Source organism: Aulonocara stuartgranti, assembly GCF_965226115.1.
Source record: "Aulonocara stuartgranti genome assembly, chromosome: 19".
Lineage (NCBI taxonomy): Eukaryota > Metazoa > Chordata > Actinopteri > Cichliformes > Cichlidae > Aulonocara > Aulonocara stuartgranti.
The window spans coordinates 1,229,173-1,245,884 of NC_138955.1; the positions used below are offsets into that span (position 1 = coordinate 1,229,173).

Sequence of the window (16,712 nt, forward strand, 5' to 3'; positions counted from 1 at the left end):
AGTAGCCTCATCTTCTTCATTCAGGGGCAAATAAACAATAAAATATTCTAATAAATTAACTTTGCTTCAACGTCTTATTCAAATTCATGCTGTTAAGAATCATTACTGATGGAAATCACCATTTAGCAGTACTTAAGAAAGCTGAATAACTTTAACTGAGCTTGCTTTAACATGACTCCCTGAATTTAGAGTCAGGTTTGAGTTGGATAACAGACAGCAGTTTGAGAAAAACTTGTGTTCATTGGAAAATAAAATGTATGAATCGTTTCACTTCAATCATTTGCCTTCATTTCATGAATAGTTTTATGTGTTAGTGTTGACTGATCGTCGTAAGTCTTGTTGTTGCTTTCCCAAAGAGAACAAACATTAAAAAAACCCACATGAATGAAACTGGAAGACAAGTTGAAAATAGAAGGAACAAAATGATTTTCACATTTCTTTCTCTGTAAAACAAAATCAAGGAATGAACAAACACAGATGTACTTTTAGGAGGCAAAGAGGACAAATAGGCAAGAGTTTATTTTTCATGTGCGTTTATAAAGAGTGCATTTAATGTATATCACAATCTAATAACTTCAACTAGAAAAATTTGCATTTCCTGCGAAAATGCTGTGTGGATGCCTTAACGCTGAAGATGTCAGCTGAAAAAAGCTGAAAAAGTTTGAAAAAAAAATTGCCTTGAGCAGGATTCAAACCTGGCCCTTCTGTTCTAAAGGCAGTTACTCATTTCACTGAGCCAAACTGATTCCCACAAAGATGAGGTGGAGAGACTGACAATTGTGATGAGATGAGCAGAAGCGGCTGAGAATTGTGCTGATAAGAGGTGAAAAGGCTGAAAACTTTGCAGAAAAGAGGTGAATCAGCAGAATTCTGCTGAAAAGAGTTTTTTTCTGAAAACAGCTGAGATTTGTGCTAATAAGAGGTGAAAAGGCTGAAGATTTTGCAGAAGAGGTGAATAAGCAAAATTTGGGCAGAAAAGAGGTTAAAATCCTGAATATTTTGCTGAAAAGAGTTCAATCAGCAGAATTTCTGGAAAAGCTTAAAATTCTAATGAAAACAGCAGAAGAGGCTGAGATTTGTAGTGATAAGAGGTGTAAATGCTGAACCAATCAGAGGTAGGGCTTCTGTCTGCTTCATCAGGCTGTGTACTTGTATGTATTTCTGCCATGGACTGTTGACAAGAATCTGAGGTCCATATTAGAAAAGCTGCTAAAATCATAAAACTTTGCAGAATTGTAATAAATTAGCAATATAAATTACAGGTCTGTGATAGTGTATAAATTTGTAGTGAAAAAAAAATGTTGAACAAGGTGGGATTGAACCCACGACCTTTGGTCTGAAGATCCGTTTCATTACCAATCACGCCACCTGGAAAGGGGCCAGGCGCCTGGAAAAAAGGGTGATGAGCAGTCAGAATTAGATCGCGGTGAGAGGCGAGTTACGCTGTAAAATTTCAGGCGGAAAAAGGAAAATAATAATAATAAGAAGAAGAATAAATCCGAGAAATAGTAATAAGTGTGCCTTTTGGCATAGGCACACTTAATAAAGAGAAACAGGAACTCAAAGGGCATCCACACAATTAGAAAACTGAGAAATATAGTGATGGACTGACTTCTTTATAGGTGTGGTGGTATGGTTTGTGACTCGGCTGGAGAGGAGGGGTGGAGTAGCGGGTTTACAGTGTGGTGTCAGGGGGAGGCTTCTTGTCACAGCTGGCGAACATCATCTAATCATGCCTTCCCTATTTTAGTAGCTGCCAGGGCCGGAGACGAGAAAGAGCAGAGACTCGGAGCTGACGGAGCAAAAGCATGAGCAGCGTTAACGAGCCGTTAAGCACTGAGTGCGAGGGTGTTTGAGGACTGTAGAAGTGTCATGTGGGGAAGTGGGAGAAATTGTCAAACACGAGCATAAACAACATATAGGTCATTTCACAATATGCCATAATAGCTTATTGTGATACTCATCTCTTAACACTCTACTGTTAATACAACATGTTAACATTAGACAGCCTTCACCTTTGATATATTGGGGTATTTTTGGTATTTTGCAGTATGAATAATTGATTCTTGATATCCTCCTGTTGACATCTGAATCTCAATGAGATTAACTGAGCACAAAGATTCAGTTGATTTATATATTTTTTATTGAACTTTCATCTCCTTTTAGAAACACGTATTGCAGACATTTCTATTAATGTGAACATTAATCAGGATTAGTTTTCTTAAACATTCCTGATTATTAAGGAGTATATTTGCAGTGCTGCAGCTATTTGAAGTTCGTATACTCTGACAATGAACAGCTATGGGTAGAAGGTGGGGGAGGGCAGCTGAAATGAGCTAGGCCACCATCTGGCCTTATAATTATATGCTGGGAATAGAAAAGAGCAGATATTGTCGCACACAACACTGCTAATAATCTCCACTTGAACAGTAGACTGTTGAATCTAAGCTAATATGTCATGTCTGATATCATAATGTAAATATACAGTCAAGATTCTGCAAAATGACTGATGGATGTGTATTTGACTCAATGATATGTAAAGCAGTTTATAATGTTTGTGTAATGTGTTTAATCAATCAGTCAATCAATTACTGATATTACTGATCTCAGCCCATTATGTGTATAGAGCACGCTTCTCCACAGAATCAATTTCTTCTATTCCAGCGTCTCCACCACCACGAATGAGACCAAAGAGCTGTCAAAGGACGTCAGGGATGAGAGTGTAGAGTTGCACACGGCTGGAATGGACTATAAGAACATCAGCAGGAAGCGTGGTGACATGGTGACCATTGCTAGTGTGATTATTCGGAAACAGAAAATATAAAATGACCATCAATCACCTTCTGTCTTAAGGTGGGTCATTCCAAAACTACAAGGGAGATGCTTGTTTATTATATGAAGGGAAGTTAGACCACAGTCACCAAGACGACCACATAATGGAGTGAAATCATGGTGCACCCATAGGGTCCAATCACTCAAGAAGGTGCATCTTTAGTTTGCCAGTGAACATCTAAATGATTTAGAAAAGGCGTGGGAGAAAGTGTTTGGAGGAAGAGGGATGATGTTCTTTGGATCGCACTCATCATTTCTCTTCCTCCAAACACAGTAAAGTACAGACATGTAGATTAAAGACATGTAGATGAGAACCTCCTTCAGAAATGTTATAATGAGCTGTGAATGGGTCAGCATGGCAGTGATCCAACACATACAAAGGCAGTAAAGGAGTGTCTAAACAAGAAACATGTTAAGCTCATGGAGTGGTCAAGCCAGTCTCCACACAGCCCTGTAGAAAATCTGTGGAGGGAGCTTAAGTTTCAAACAGCAGCCAAGATACCTAAAGGATTTCTGTAAAGGGGAGTTGGCCAGAATTCCTCCTCAGATGTGTTCAAACCTCAAGACCAACTACAGGAAACGTCTTACCGCTATGCATACCAACAAGGATTTCTCCACCAAGAACTAAGTCATGTTTTGCTTGGATATTAAATACTTATTCCACTCAGTGACATCCAAATAATAGTATAACTTTTATGTAACGTGTTTTTTTGTTTCTGCATTTTTGGTTGATATTCTGCCTCTCTCCGTTACAAAGAAACTACCATAAAAATCAGAGGCTGTTCATTTCTTTTTACTGGAGCAAACTTACAAATTCAGCAGGTGATTAAATCATTTTTCTGCCATTGTAATATACCACAGTACAACAAAGAACATCATGTTCTATTTGAGAAACCACACTGAGATTTCTCATATCCAAGCTGCTGTGATTGTAGGGGATAAAATGTATTTTGAAGGCGACCCAACTCCGCGGACTTGTGGGAAATATAGTTTCAGCTCCAAAAACATGACATATGCAAATCAGCTTTGTGTTGGACCAAGTTACTTCAATTACCATAGGCCTTTGCTTTACTGCGCCTGCGCTGTAGATGTTTTCCCCGTGCATGTGTGTAGGCGAATCACGTGTGGAGAAGCGGTTGGTTGTCATGTCTCTGCCGTAGCAGAGTTCCGTGCTTGGTTTAATTATCTGCTTCCAGCTTTTGCTATACTTTCTATTTCTTTTCCCCCCTCATACCTTTTTTTAAATCGAAGAATGAGCGAAAACGATGACATCGAAGTCGACAGCGATGTATGTCTTTTTGTTTCTTCTAGAAGTAGCTAGCCAGTTTGTTAGCTACACAGTAACTCACATTCCTCTCAAAATATGCTATTTGATTGTGCTAGCTAGTTAGCGGGGGTTTCTCTGGGCTAGCACTAGGTTTTGAAGCCTGTATGGAGATAGCTGTTAGGGGGGGCGTTTGAGCTCTTAATTGCTGGCTTTCAAATGAAAGTCGCACACGGAACTGGTGAATAAGTTGGGTAGCCTCGCTACGACATTTGTCGTTTATTTGGGGCAGCTCAGCAAAATAAAGAGGGCTGTTTTATGCTCTTATAACTTAAATCACTCGTTCTGGTGGACCGTATTCCTGCTGTCACGTGATCAATAAAACTTGAAATAAAACGCTGTGTTAAAACTGCAAATATGGAAAAAAAAAACATAAATAAAACCAATCATAAACAGCAGTTAAGCTCTTCCAGGACACAAGGTCAGCTCTTCTGAGAGGTGAACTGACGGCTTGCTTGGACATAATGTTCCTTTCAGAAATATAACACGGTTCTGTCGGCTATACCACGCATGCTTTTACTATTTATTTAGTTTAGATGCTAAATGCAGCCCTTGTTTATTCGTTGCATAAAAGGGTAATCCCTTCACGTCTACCTAGATATAGTTAGCATACTTGACAGCTAGCTGGTTGAAATGTCGTGGTTGGTTGTATCTTTAGCTCTGACGTGTGATTTAAGTCAGGCTATGATGCACACACATTTAATACAGCAAACCGAGGCTCAATGAGAATACAGTACTCGATGTTCTCCTATCGTACAACTGAATTCATGTCATGTTATTGTGTTTTCTTGATTATAAGCCCGGCGATTTATTCAGTATTTCTCTGCAAGCCCTTGTTACCTGTTAAATTGTGGTTTCTTGCTAAAAATCCAGCGCTGTAGTTGCATTACAACTAACCACTCTGCCAATGTATCAGTACGCCCACTGTGCGTGCAGGTTTGAATTCCTCGTGTTGCAATAAGCAGTTGCATTTTCCCACCCCAAAGTGCGATGTGGTGTTTTAATTGAGCATGAATCTGAGAACATGACCTAAATATGGCCACATATTTCTCAGAACTATGGATTCCAACTCTAGTGTAGATCCTATTAGAGCCACCTATACATTTACTGTAAGGCTTCATAAGCTCTCATTGTGCCGTGCATCTAACGCTACTGAGCCATTAAGTTTAGAAATGCTTCCTAAAAACAGTTTTCAGCAAAGGCTCAAATTTCACATCCATATTTCAAGTGATGAGCTTTAACTTTGTGAGGCAGATTGTTTGTATTTGTCTTTTGTTTATGTTTGTTTTGATGTATATGTTTGTCTTTTGCATTTTGTGTAGTTTTACATGATGTGTTCACGAGATATTAGCAGTTTTAGTCAAATCTGCCATGTTTGAATCTACATTTTTACGTTGATATCCATTGACATGTAGTGTTGCTCTTACATAAACAAAGAAAATGAAAGTAAGATGTTCCTTCTAATCTCTGCCAGTACCTAAATTAAAAATGATCTGTTTTATACTAACTTTAATATCTGGCCTAGCAACATGTTGTAATGAGTGAGATATAGATAGATAATAATAGATTGGATTTATATAGCGCTTTTCGAGACCCTCAAAGCGCTTTACAATGCCACTATTCATTCACTCTCACATCCACACACTGGTGGAGGCAGCTACAGTTGTAGCCACAGCTGCCCTGGGGCAGACTGACAGAAGCCAGGCTGCCATATCGCGCCATCGGCCCCTCTGGCCAACACCAGTAGGTGGTAGGTGAAGTGTCTTGCCCAAGGACACAACGATCAGAACAGAGTGAGCTGGGGATCAAATCGGTAACTTTGCGGTTACAAGATGAGCTTCCCAACCCCTGAACCACGGCCGCCCAGATAGATAGATCGATACACACTCTATTGATCTCACAAGACAAAGTCCAGCGACAGGATACAGAATAGAAATAGTACAGTTAGTGAGTTAATAGTTAAAGTAAAACCCTCACTTAGTGAGAGACATCTTTTATCAAATATATACAACAGTGAGAAAAAAAACCCTAAAAAATAAGAATGAGGTTAATTTAAAGAAGAGCAAAAAGCTACAATAATACCATACCAATATTTGAATTTACCTGATCTACATCCCGTCTGTCCAGTTCTGGGTTGTGGATGGGGGAGCTGGAGCCTATTCTAGCTGCCATAGGGCAAGAGGTGGGGTACAGACTGGCAGTCTTTTGCAGCGCCAACACAGACAGCCAGACAACCATTCGCGCTCACATTCACAGAGAAATGGGGAGAACACGCACAGGTCCTGGGTGCAAATCTAGCCGCAGCCTTTCCATATAGAGTTTGCATGTTCTCCCCATCTCTTCATTTGGAAAATTTTCACACATATTTGTAATCACTACATTTAAAAGCTAGTTATTAACCACAAACGGATCTTACATGACTCTTAGTGACTCACGAAACAAGGAACACCTTGTTTTAAGACAAAAAATTGGATTTTTTATCTATCATCCAGTCCGTGTTAAGAAAAAAAGGCAAAGGAAGAGTTGAGACTGAGTTAATGTTGAATTTTAGTTACGACTAAGATTTGCTGGTGCAACCCTGAAAGCAAACATATCGTGTCCTTGTAAATACTTCCAGCACAGGTTCCTGCTTGTGTGCATATATTGATATTAACCCAGATACACGCAATAACCGTCTAAAGATGAGGCCTTCTCTTACTGCAGTTTAAATCACTTCTGTATGGCCTGGTAAATGGCCTGTATTTATATAGCGCTTTACTAGTCCCTAAGGACCCCAAAGCGCTTTACACATCCATTCACGCACACATTCACACACTGGTGATGGCAGCTACATTGTAGCCACAGCCACCCTGGGGCGCACTGACAGAGGCGAGGCTGCCCACCACCAGTAGGCAACGGGTGAAGTGTCTGTATGTTAAAGAAGCGGACGTATGTAGTTTTTTTGTAAATGACCTAAACTTTCTCTCTCCCCTTTGCAGGCAGACAAGCGAGCACATCACAATGCGCTGGAGCGTAAACGCAGGGACCACATTAAAGACAGCTTTCACAGTTTACGAGACTCTGTGCCTGCACTACAAGGGGAGAAGGTGAGGAAACTATCTATATATTGCCATAGACCATTCATATTGTGCCCCAGAATCCAGATCTATGCTCGTCATCTCTCCGTCATGCCTAGAGGAAGGAGGAAATTGTTATTTGTAGAAACAGATGCCTCGCCAAATATTAACGACGTGTCTGATAATGATTCACAAGATCATTCATCTCGTTGGTGGATTTTAACAAGCTTGTAGACACTGCTGTCAAAGCAAGCAGCTCTGTAAACTCTGGCAGCTTTGCCAAATAAATGCTGGATGAAGAGTGATGTTTCTGCTTATGCTGTCCATTTCATATTTAATACTATTCAAGTTCAAAAGGCAGTTAACGTACAGTTGTTGTGTCAACATGGAGATGAGATCATTTTCTCCTCTGTTAAGCCTGATTTGTAGTACTGTGTTGAATCCCAGCTGCTTTATCTTCGTTTGCTTTTAACTTGTACCTGCGCTGGTCTGCCATCACAAGTGAAACTGAAGCTGATAATGCTCAACCTGGAGTTAATAGATATGCAGTGCTATGCAAATCTAAAAGCCACCCCTCATTTCTTTATATTTTGCTAGGAAAATGGGAAATTCTGTCGAAACACGTGCAAACATACATGAAAGTACAGTATGTAAGTTAAAAACAGAGTCTGTACAGTTTTAATGAGCTTGAAAATCACTATGTGGTATGACGGCTTTTATTCTTCAGCACAGCCTGAACTCTCTTAGGCAGCTTTCTTATAGTAGTCTTCAGGAATAGTTCATTGAAAGCTCTTCTCTGGATGTTGGCTTTCTTTTGTTACATTTGCTGTCACGATGATCCAACACTGCTTCAATAATGTTGAGGTCCAGCCTGTGGGGAGGCCAATCCACGACCGAGAGTGTTGTAATTGCGTTGTTTTCTATCCTGACTGAAATGCAGGTCCAAATAATGACAGAGCCTTTACGGATTGCTGCAGCCACTCACTCTTTTACCTCAGATTAATACTGAAGATGATTTAGACCAGAAATTTCTAATTTGAATTGATCACTGCCCACTGCCACTGATTTTCAGTCTGGTTAGTAATCTGTATACTGTGTTAACACTGCATATTTCTAACAAACACAGTCGCTGTTGCTCAAGTTTGCATTGCTGCAAAGTTGTGGCATCAACATTTGTGGTCAGCCTGCGCTGTTGGTTTAATACGGTACTACAAAACAAGCGTTGACCCATCTGCCCGAGGTCGCTGACTCCTGGAATAGTTCTTGTTAACTTCTTATTTGAATCCAGATTAAATTGCAACACACTCTGAACTGTGTATAACAGATTCATGCACTTTATTGGCTGCTTTTTCACACGGGCCTCACAGAATTCTGTTAAACAGGCTTCCCGAGCACAGATTCTAGACAAAGCCACGGAGTACATCCAGTACATGAGACGAAAAAACCACACCCACCAGCAAGATATTGACGATCTAAAGAAGCAGAATGCACTGCTGGAGCAGCAGGGTAAGCGGTGCTCTTGTTAAATAAGTATCGCACATTTTTGTCACGTGGATTCAATCTCAGATGCCGTAAACAACGTTTGTTTCTATCTTTGTGTACGACTTGCAGTTCGTGCACTTGAGAAGGCCAAGGGGAACACTCAGCTCCAGACCAACTACTCTTCCGATAGCAGCTTGTACACAAACCGCAAAGGGAGCGCCGTGTCCGCTTTTGATGGTGGGTCCGACTCCAGCTCTGAATCAGAATCAGACGAGACACCAAACAGGAAGAAGCTGCGCCTGGAGCTAAGCTAGATTTGGGTGGACCCCGGCTCCTTAGACAGACTCTTTTTACCCACCAGCCCCAGCTCCTCTTGCCTGTCCGCACTGAGCCCTGCCTTCTTGCGCTAGCCCAGGAGACGAGGTGGAGATCGTGTGTGAGAGAGGTGCTATTATGTATAAAACGCTTCTACCTTCTTTTATCCTTCTGGCAAGCATCCTGTCACTCCTTTCGTGGCCCAGCAACAAAGTTAAAAATCCCCAAATTGAGGCAGCTCTGCAGATTTGAAGGACTTTATGCCTTTCAGACCTCATAATAACCATTCATATATGTGGAGATGACAAGACTTGAGTAAAGCTACAAAAATAACCTTTCCCTATTGGTTGTTTTGGTCAACCTCTCCAATCCGGTGGAGGTGTGAGACTTTTGACAAACGGTAAGGGTAGGAATACCTTACCTTTTAATAATAATACTATTAATATTTTTCCAGAAAAGAATGTGAAGTTGCTTTTGGAAAAACAAACCCTGTCTGTTATGCAAAATGCAGCCCTCCTTATTCTGTGTAGTTGGCTAAAAGTTTTGTCTTTTGAAATGTTGTGTAATCAAAGAAATCCCTCTATTTATAGTCATGCACCAAGAAGAATTTCTTACCCTTATATCTATATACCTATATAATCTGATGTCTGAACTCCCATTATGTTTGGCTTGATATTTCAAAGTTTCAGCTATTTATTTTCCTCTATTTTTAATATTTTTAAATAAATTGTGGTTAAAAAATCCCCTCATTGATATTGAATGTTGCACAATGCAGTTAAAGGCATTGTCCTTTATTTTTGTCGATGGAAGTTCCTTTTCAGTGTGTGGTATATAACACTGTATACTCTTAAATGGTGTCGTTTCTGCAAAGAAAAGCCTTCCCTTTGATTTGCCTGTGCTGGGAATGTTTCTCTTTTTTTTTGCAGAGATAAATTAGTGTGTACCTTATAAGATTTGTTTGTTCCATTCCATGGAAATTACAGGTATGTTGTACATACTGCCAACGGTTGTCTTGCAAGATAAGGCATACCTTTATTATGAAACTATAAATAAACTATTTTATCCATTTTGGATGAATTTGTGACTCCTGTGTTTTTAATGTAAAAAAAAAATAGCCTGATTTTTGCACATTAGGCATCCCCAACAGCATCCTTTTTTTGGTGTTAAATGCAGGTTTAGTTAAAGAGCCAGTTAATTCAATAATCTGGCAGGTTTAATAGGATTTGAGAATCAGAATTTGCTGATGGAATTAAGGTAAATGATAAGAAGGATTTGTTGAAACTTTGGTAGAAATAAACCTTTAAATGTTCCTAGATCACAAGGACTGGATTGGCTACACACGGAGATATATGTGTTTGTCTTTTCACTCATATTTAGAGATAAAGTAGAAAATATGAGCATCGAGGAACATATAAACTTTTATTTGCGACATAAAATGACATCAATCATTGTTTAAATATTGAATTTAGACTTGGGCCAGTGTGATGTGTCCTGACGCTCCCTCTACAGGAAACAACGTTCAAAGACGCAGGTTGTGTGCTGCTTTCCAGTGCCGTAGGAAATTGCAGGCGTAACCAAGAACGACATGTAGGATGGTGAAGTACTACTGAAATATTTGAAGGTGATAGTAAAGCACACGACGAACCACAAAAATGTTAGAAAAACGTTCCAAGACATCTGACTTTGTAAAGTGCATCAAGTGGCGCTCTTTGAGTTCAGCGTGAAAGTTTCCGAGGGGCCTTGAACGCATCACCCAAGCAGAGGACAAGCAGCCAGTTTCAAGCGCCGCATCAGACAGGCATGTTTTTTCATCATCGCTTAGTTTTGGGTCATGGCTAAACAGTACGACTTCTTGTTCCGGCTGCTCATGCTCGGAGACTCGGGGGTTGGGAAGACTTGCATGTTGCGCCGGTTCACGGAAAGTGACTTTGACACTGCACACATTTCCACCATCGGTAAGCCATCCAACAGGTTTTCAGTGAAGCTTTCTCCAAAACTCATATCAGTTTTTTCCCCCACAGGTTGAACCAGTTAAACACCGGGAAATTCTTTTCCCTGGATGAATGTAGATGCAGGGTTTTAACATTCAGAGCATTTTATTTTAGCTTTCCCATTTGTTCAGAATATAAAAGTGGGCCTACTTATAGGATTAAAGGGCCTCAAGTTCAAACAGCCTCACATGGGAAAGTTTGCCTAGAAGGCTTTCTGTTGCCCACGCTAAAGCACAATGAAAGTATAAGATGGAATGTTTTTGCTTAATTAAAGGTTAGACACGTAGAAGAGGTCTGATAAATTACGTCTCTGTCACGAGCGTACTGGAAATGGGAAGGGAGACGACTATTTCTTCTGCTCTCAAATTATTTGATATGCTATCTTATATCTTTCCCCCCTTGATTGGAACTTGCGGATTGATGAGGCCATTAGTGCTTCATATCAGTACTGCCACTTTTCCTGATTGTGTCACAATGGTAGGCCCTGTTTACCTGTTAGACTGTGGAGCATAATCAGGGTCAAGTCACACCAGAAAATGCAGAGTGGAAAGGCTTTACATGGGATTTGGATATTTGGAATAGTGTCTGATGATGAAATCATTGCTAAAAGAAAATCACCAGCCGTGCCTTTAGATCTGCATCAGGCAGTGAAAGAAGCGCTGGAACAAAAGGATACCGATATGCAGGATGAATGGACAGCTTTGCATATATTACATAAACGCAGATTCTTACATGATAAAAGTGAACAATTGCAAAAAGAGGAAAGCCATCCTTAGGGCGAGACAGAAACGGGCTACAGGAGGAGCTCATTCGCAGACACTGAAAACAGTGAGATTGGGATTTGATTGTTATGTAAAGTAGGTGCATTTTCAGATTCAGTAGCACCTCTTCGTTTCACTCAAACTGGGCTAGGAAGCTGCATCGCCAACAAAAATGTATTTATGGTCAATGATCATATGAAATGCCTGACAGAAAACTTTTTTATGAGCACAATGTTGGGATTGGATTACACAGAGTTTATTGATTCCACAAAGTGTGGTGGCAGCGTAACGGAAAGAAAAAAACAAAAACTGTTCAGGGTTTAATGTTAAATGTAACAGAGCCAAATATGGAAGGAAACAGAGAACAGATTCCAAGTTGTCCAATTGATCAGAATCACACGTTTCCTTTTTTTCCTGCTCTACTTCTTTCCTATTCTAACTTCAATCATGCCACTAGTGTTAAAAAATCTTATAAATATCCATCACAGGAGCCAAATGAAAGGATCTCTTCAGTCTTTTCATTAATCTTTTCTTGCAAGATATATCGACAGTAGTATAGTCGTCATAGTTGTAGTGTCATGGCTTATTGGCACATTGGACTATAACAGAAACTATTGAATTTGCTAATTTCGGTCATGCTTTAGTTGTCGGGCCAATAACCTCATGCGACTCCAGAATACTTTGGTATACAGAGGAGTTCATGGCCGACTTAATGACTGCAAGGTGCCCAGGTAAAACAAGCCCAAATCATCACCCCTCCACCACCGTGCATGACAGATGGTAAGAGGGGTTCGTGCTGATATGCTGTGTTTGTTTTTTGCCAAATGTAGTGCTGTGCATCATGGCCAAACATCTCCACCTTGGTCTGGTTTGTCCAAAAGACATTGGAGGTGTGATGGTTAGTACGATCTGGGTTCTTGCTGCCTCTTACAGCAAGAATGTCCTGTGTTCAAAGCTACTGGCTGGTTGGTCTCTCTGTTCCTGCAGGGGTTCCTTCCAGGTTCTTTGCCTCCCCCCCACAGTCCAAAAGTTTGGTGATTCCAAACTGGCCCTAGGACGGATGCTAATTTAGGCATGTAGGCGATCGTGGCTCAAGAGTTGGGAGTTCACCTTGTAATCGGAAGGTTGCCGGTTCGAGCCCCGGCTTGGACAGTCTCGGTCGTTGTGTCCTTGGGCAAGACACTTCACCCGTTGCCTACTGGTGGTGGTCAGAGGGCCCGGTGGCGCCAGTGTCCGGCAGCCTCGCCTCTGTCAGTGCGCCCCAGGGTGGCCGTGGCTACAATGTAGCTGCCATCACCAGTGTGTGGATGTGTGGATGACTGGATGTGTAAAGCGCTTTGGGGTCCTTAGGGACTAGTAAAGCGCTATATAAATACAGACCATTTACCATTTAGGGTCTGAGATGTAGCTCTAGGGTTGTTGTTTTTTTTTGTTTTTTTTTTTTTGCCATTTTCTGCCACTGAACTTGGGTTAAACTTACTGTGATGTCTACTTCTGGGATATGCGACAGATCAGCAAACCTTTCATAACTTCTGGCTTTATAGATGTGATGACACTTGTTGATGATCAGTTAAGTACATCTGAGTACACTTCCTCACAGGACTGCAGAGAGTCTTTAACATGACTGTACATAGTGTAGGATCAGAAATGTTTGTCTTTGAGTGGATTTTGGCTTTGCTAGCATGATGAAAACTAAATAAGAAGTAGATTAAAAGAACTAGTTGAATAGAAACCAGCAAAGTTACGTTGCAAACCTTTATTCTGTCTCCTAGCACAGAAATCCCTCAGTGTCGTTTACACCTGTTTAGATAACAGTATCTCCGAGGAATCCTCAATGAACCTCAGGGACATTTGTTGGCAGTTTGTGATTGTATCTTTGGAGGTTGCATCCCAGCTTACATCTGTATTTGCATTTTCTTTGTTTTGGTCAGGAATTGATTTTAAGATGAAAACACTGGAGGTAGATGGAACCAAGGTGCGAGTACAGATATGGTAAGTGACATTTTTCTTTCATTGCATTCACACTTGCTGCCATGGGTGATTCCCTTTTGCTGATATGTGTTTGGTCCTCCATGCAGGGACACAGCTGGTCAGGAGCGCTATCAGACCATCACCAAACAGTACTACAGGAGGGCGCAAGTATGAGCAGCCAAGAGTAAACTTAGATTTCTGTAACGCAGCTTTGATTCCTTAGTCCTCTTTCCACTTTTTATGCAGGGTGTCATCTTTGTCTACGACGTCACAGACAAGCTGTCCTTTAAGCACATAGCCAAGTGGGTCAGTGATGTGGATGAAGTAAGGCAATAAGCACTCTGTTCGCTGCCCTTCGCAGCTGTCCAGTATTTGTGTTCTGGCTGACTGAACTTTAGCTGCTTGCTAAACAATCAGTGGCTTAGAGTGACTGACAGGATGATGAAGTCCACTATCCCTGTGCTTGACTTCAGTTTTTGTTGTTTTCTTCTAGTATACTACCCAAAAAATGGAGACCATATTGGTAGGAAACAAATGTGATGATTCACTCAGGAGGGAAGTGTCAAAGAACCAAGGAACCAAGGTTTGATTGAGCCTTATTTTCCGCTGTGCTTTAATTAGTATATTATTGATTTTAATTTGGAGATTGTGTTTTAAGTACTCAACATCATAATATACAGACTCCCATATTGTAAGTCAGTCTCCTGGTGGCCTCCAGTTTCTTCCATTAAACTTCCTTAAACTTGATGATGATTACTGTAATACCTGCGCTGGAAAGCTTTGTGTGTTTCATAAATGTCACTTAAGCTGCCAGATCAGCTCGAAACACAGTCTACACAAACAATCCACACACTGCATACAAATTCAACCTGTCTGTCGGGCAACTTGGCAGCTCGATTCGAGAAGTGTGCGCACAACTATCTCTGTGCTGGCAGGCTCTTAGTTGTTTCTATTGCTCAGACAGCCTCAGGCCTTTTTACCACAAAGACACGGTGAAGACTTGAAAACACTCCCAAATAAAATCCGGACGGTTGTACAGATCATGTGTGTGATGAGTAGTTGTTCATGTTGTAGAAACACCAATATGAACTCTTTCTGACCCTGTTAAATTAGACGATGAATTACAGCCAAATGTCATTCATCAGAATGAACGTTCCTCCGAGCTCTTCACACAGACCAGGACCATCTAGATACTAAATACTACAAAATATTCAGTTATACTAGACTCAGTCGCTGCTCTCATGTTGGGAATAATGTTGACTTTATTTTTGAGGTTTTAAAAAAACACTTTTGCATATTTGAGAAGAACTTTTATTGAGAAAATATGCAATATGGTTCTAGCATAACTTATTTCAGGGAGAAAAGGCTTTTAGAGGCACTACTATCAAAGTCCCAGCTTCCAAAAACTAATGGCTGATACCAGCATGTCTCTTAAAATAGAATACTGTTCAACTGGTTAGGCTGAGACAGACAAACGCTTCCTCCCACGTTTAAAACATTTAGTGAAATCTTTTTAAAAATCATATCGCTAAATAAGATAAACTTTTTATAAACCTCTTACTGCATGTTATAATATTAACACAGCACACAGCAAAGCCTGAAGGATACACCTACATCCATGCAAGTGCATAATATGTATAAATCTTCACACTGTTGACACCCTGTACTGTTTAATCAGTATTATTGTGCCAGAGTATCGCCTTTGCATTTAATTGATTTTTTAAAATTATATTTATATAGTTTTGGAGAAAAAAGGTATAAAATAGTTTTATTATTTCTAAAAATATGCGCTTCAATTGTCTGTAGTTAGCAGGATCCTATGGGATGGAGTTCTTTGAAACCAGTGCCTCCAAGAATATCAACATCAGTGAGGTAGTGGATTTTCTTGGCAACATTTTTTTCTGGGTAATTCCCCGCCGCATTCTTTTGTTTTCTTTCTTCCTTCTTCCTCCAGTCATTCGAACGTCTGACAGAACTCGTGCTACAGGCTCACAAGAGGGACGTGGACAACCTGTTGGGATCTCTGGACAGCTATCTGGATAAGGCAGGTCTGGAGGAAGACAAAGAGAGCACAGTCCCTCACCTTCCTCAGAGGAGCTGCGCCTGTTAGAAACAAGATGGCCATCATGGTGCCACAGCTTATAGTTGAAGGCGCTCTGACTTGATTCGGTCCCCCTCTGCCCTCTTTGTGGATGCTGTGACTTGTTGGCCCAGGGGTTTAATGAATGGGTTTCACTTTTTGCAAGTTTTTTTTTTTTTATCACACTGTGTTAAATGCATTTAGAAGCAGCTACCAGCAGAGGGCCAATTTTGTTCCATGATCGCTGAATCTTAAAGCTGCTGAGGTTCCCGGAGAACACGGTTTTGTGTAATAAAACTATCCATACCCACAATTTCCTCCTTTAAAATACAGGTTTGCACCGAGCAGCTGCTTCGTCACTTGTTCTTCATATTTTGTTAATATATTTTTTTAAAATTGAATAATTTGGTTGGTGCTGTAGATGAATTGTGGATTCAAATCAACAATCGTTTATTTGAGGAGGGCGGAGGAAGAGGATGGAGGCAATGACGAAGAAGCCGGAGGACAGAGCTGAATTATTTACACCTCGAAATTCAAACCCAGCAGGGGTGGAGTTATTTACATAATTTACTATCCTCCTTTGACGGAGACTCTGTCGTGCCATGTTCGAAGACCTTGAATGCTTGCTCATGCATTATCATCACGAATGTGTGCATTTGCGTTACAAATGTGATTGGCATTGTGTGCTAAAGGAGTGTTACCGCTCTTTGAAGTAATGTACTCAGGCTCTGCCAAGTTGCCACTTGTATGTAATTTTTTTTAAATGATATGTGCAGGTTGTTACAAAAAAAATAACAAAACCACTGTACGGGTTAATAAATTAAAGTTTTCATATTAAAGCTAATGAGATGTGTCGGGACCTTGCTGAGTCATTACATTAGAATGCAAGGAGTGAAGTCC

At 40.6% G+C, this 16,712-nt stretch overlaps 2 protein-coding genes across 4 annotated transcripts; both read left to right on the forward strand.

Annotated features, from left to right (window-relative positions):
• Positions 1–3,924: 3,924 nt before the first annotated feature.
• LOC309695885 (protein max-like) lies at positions 3,925–10,086 on the forward strand. 2 transcript variants are annotated; one of them, XM_082516864.1, is made up of 4 exons: positions 3,925–4,120; positions 7,135–7,242; positions 8,580–8,718; positions 8,824–10,086. In XM_082516864.1, exons 1-4 carry the CDS (start codon positions 4,085–4,087, stop codon positions 9,006–9,008), a joined length of 468 nt encoding a protein of 155 aa, XP_082372990.1. In that variant the 5' UTR covers positions 3,925–4,084; the 3' UTR covers positions 9,009–10,086. The 2 variants fall into 2 exon arrangements, with proteins under 2 accessions (XP_082372990.1, XP_082372991.1); XM_082516865.1 differs by having other exon boundaries at positions 8,595–8,718.
• A 662-nt stretch (positions 10,087–10,748) lies between these two features.
• On the forward strand, positions 10,749–16,661 carry LOC309695884 (ras-related protein Rab-15-like). Of its 2 annotated transcripts, XM_082516862.1 has the most exons (7): positions 10,749–10,964; positions 13,693–13,753; positions 13,840–13,900; positions 13,979–14,056; positions 14,226–14,315; positions 15,539–15,604; positions 15,687–16,661. In XM_082516862.1, exons 1-7 carry the CDS (start codon positions 10,841–10,843, stop codon positions 15,840–15,842), a joined length of 636 nt encoding a protein of 211 aa, XP_082372988.1. In that variant the 5' UTR covers positions 10,749–10,840; the 3' UTR covers positions 15,843–16,661. The 2 variants fall into 2 exon arrangements, with proteins under 2 accessions (XP_082372988.1, XP_082372989.1); XM_082516863.1 differs by lacking the exon at positions 15,539–15,604.
• Positions 16,662–16,712: the final 51 nt, after the last annotated feature.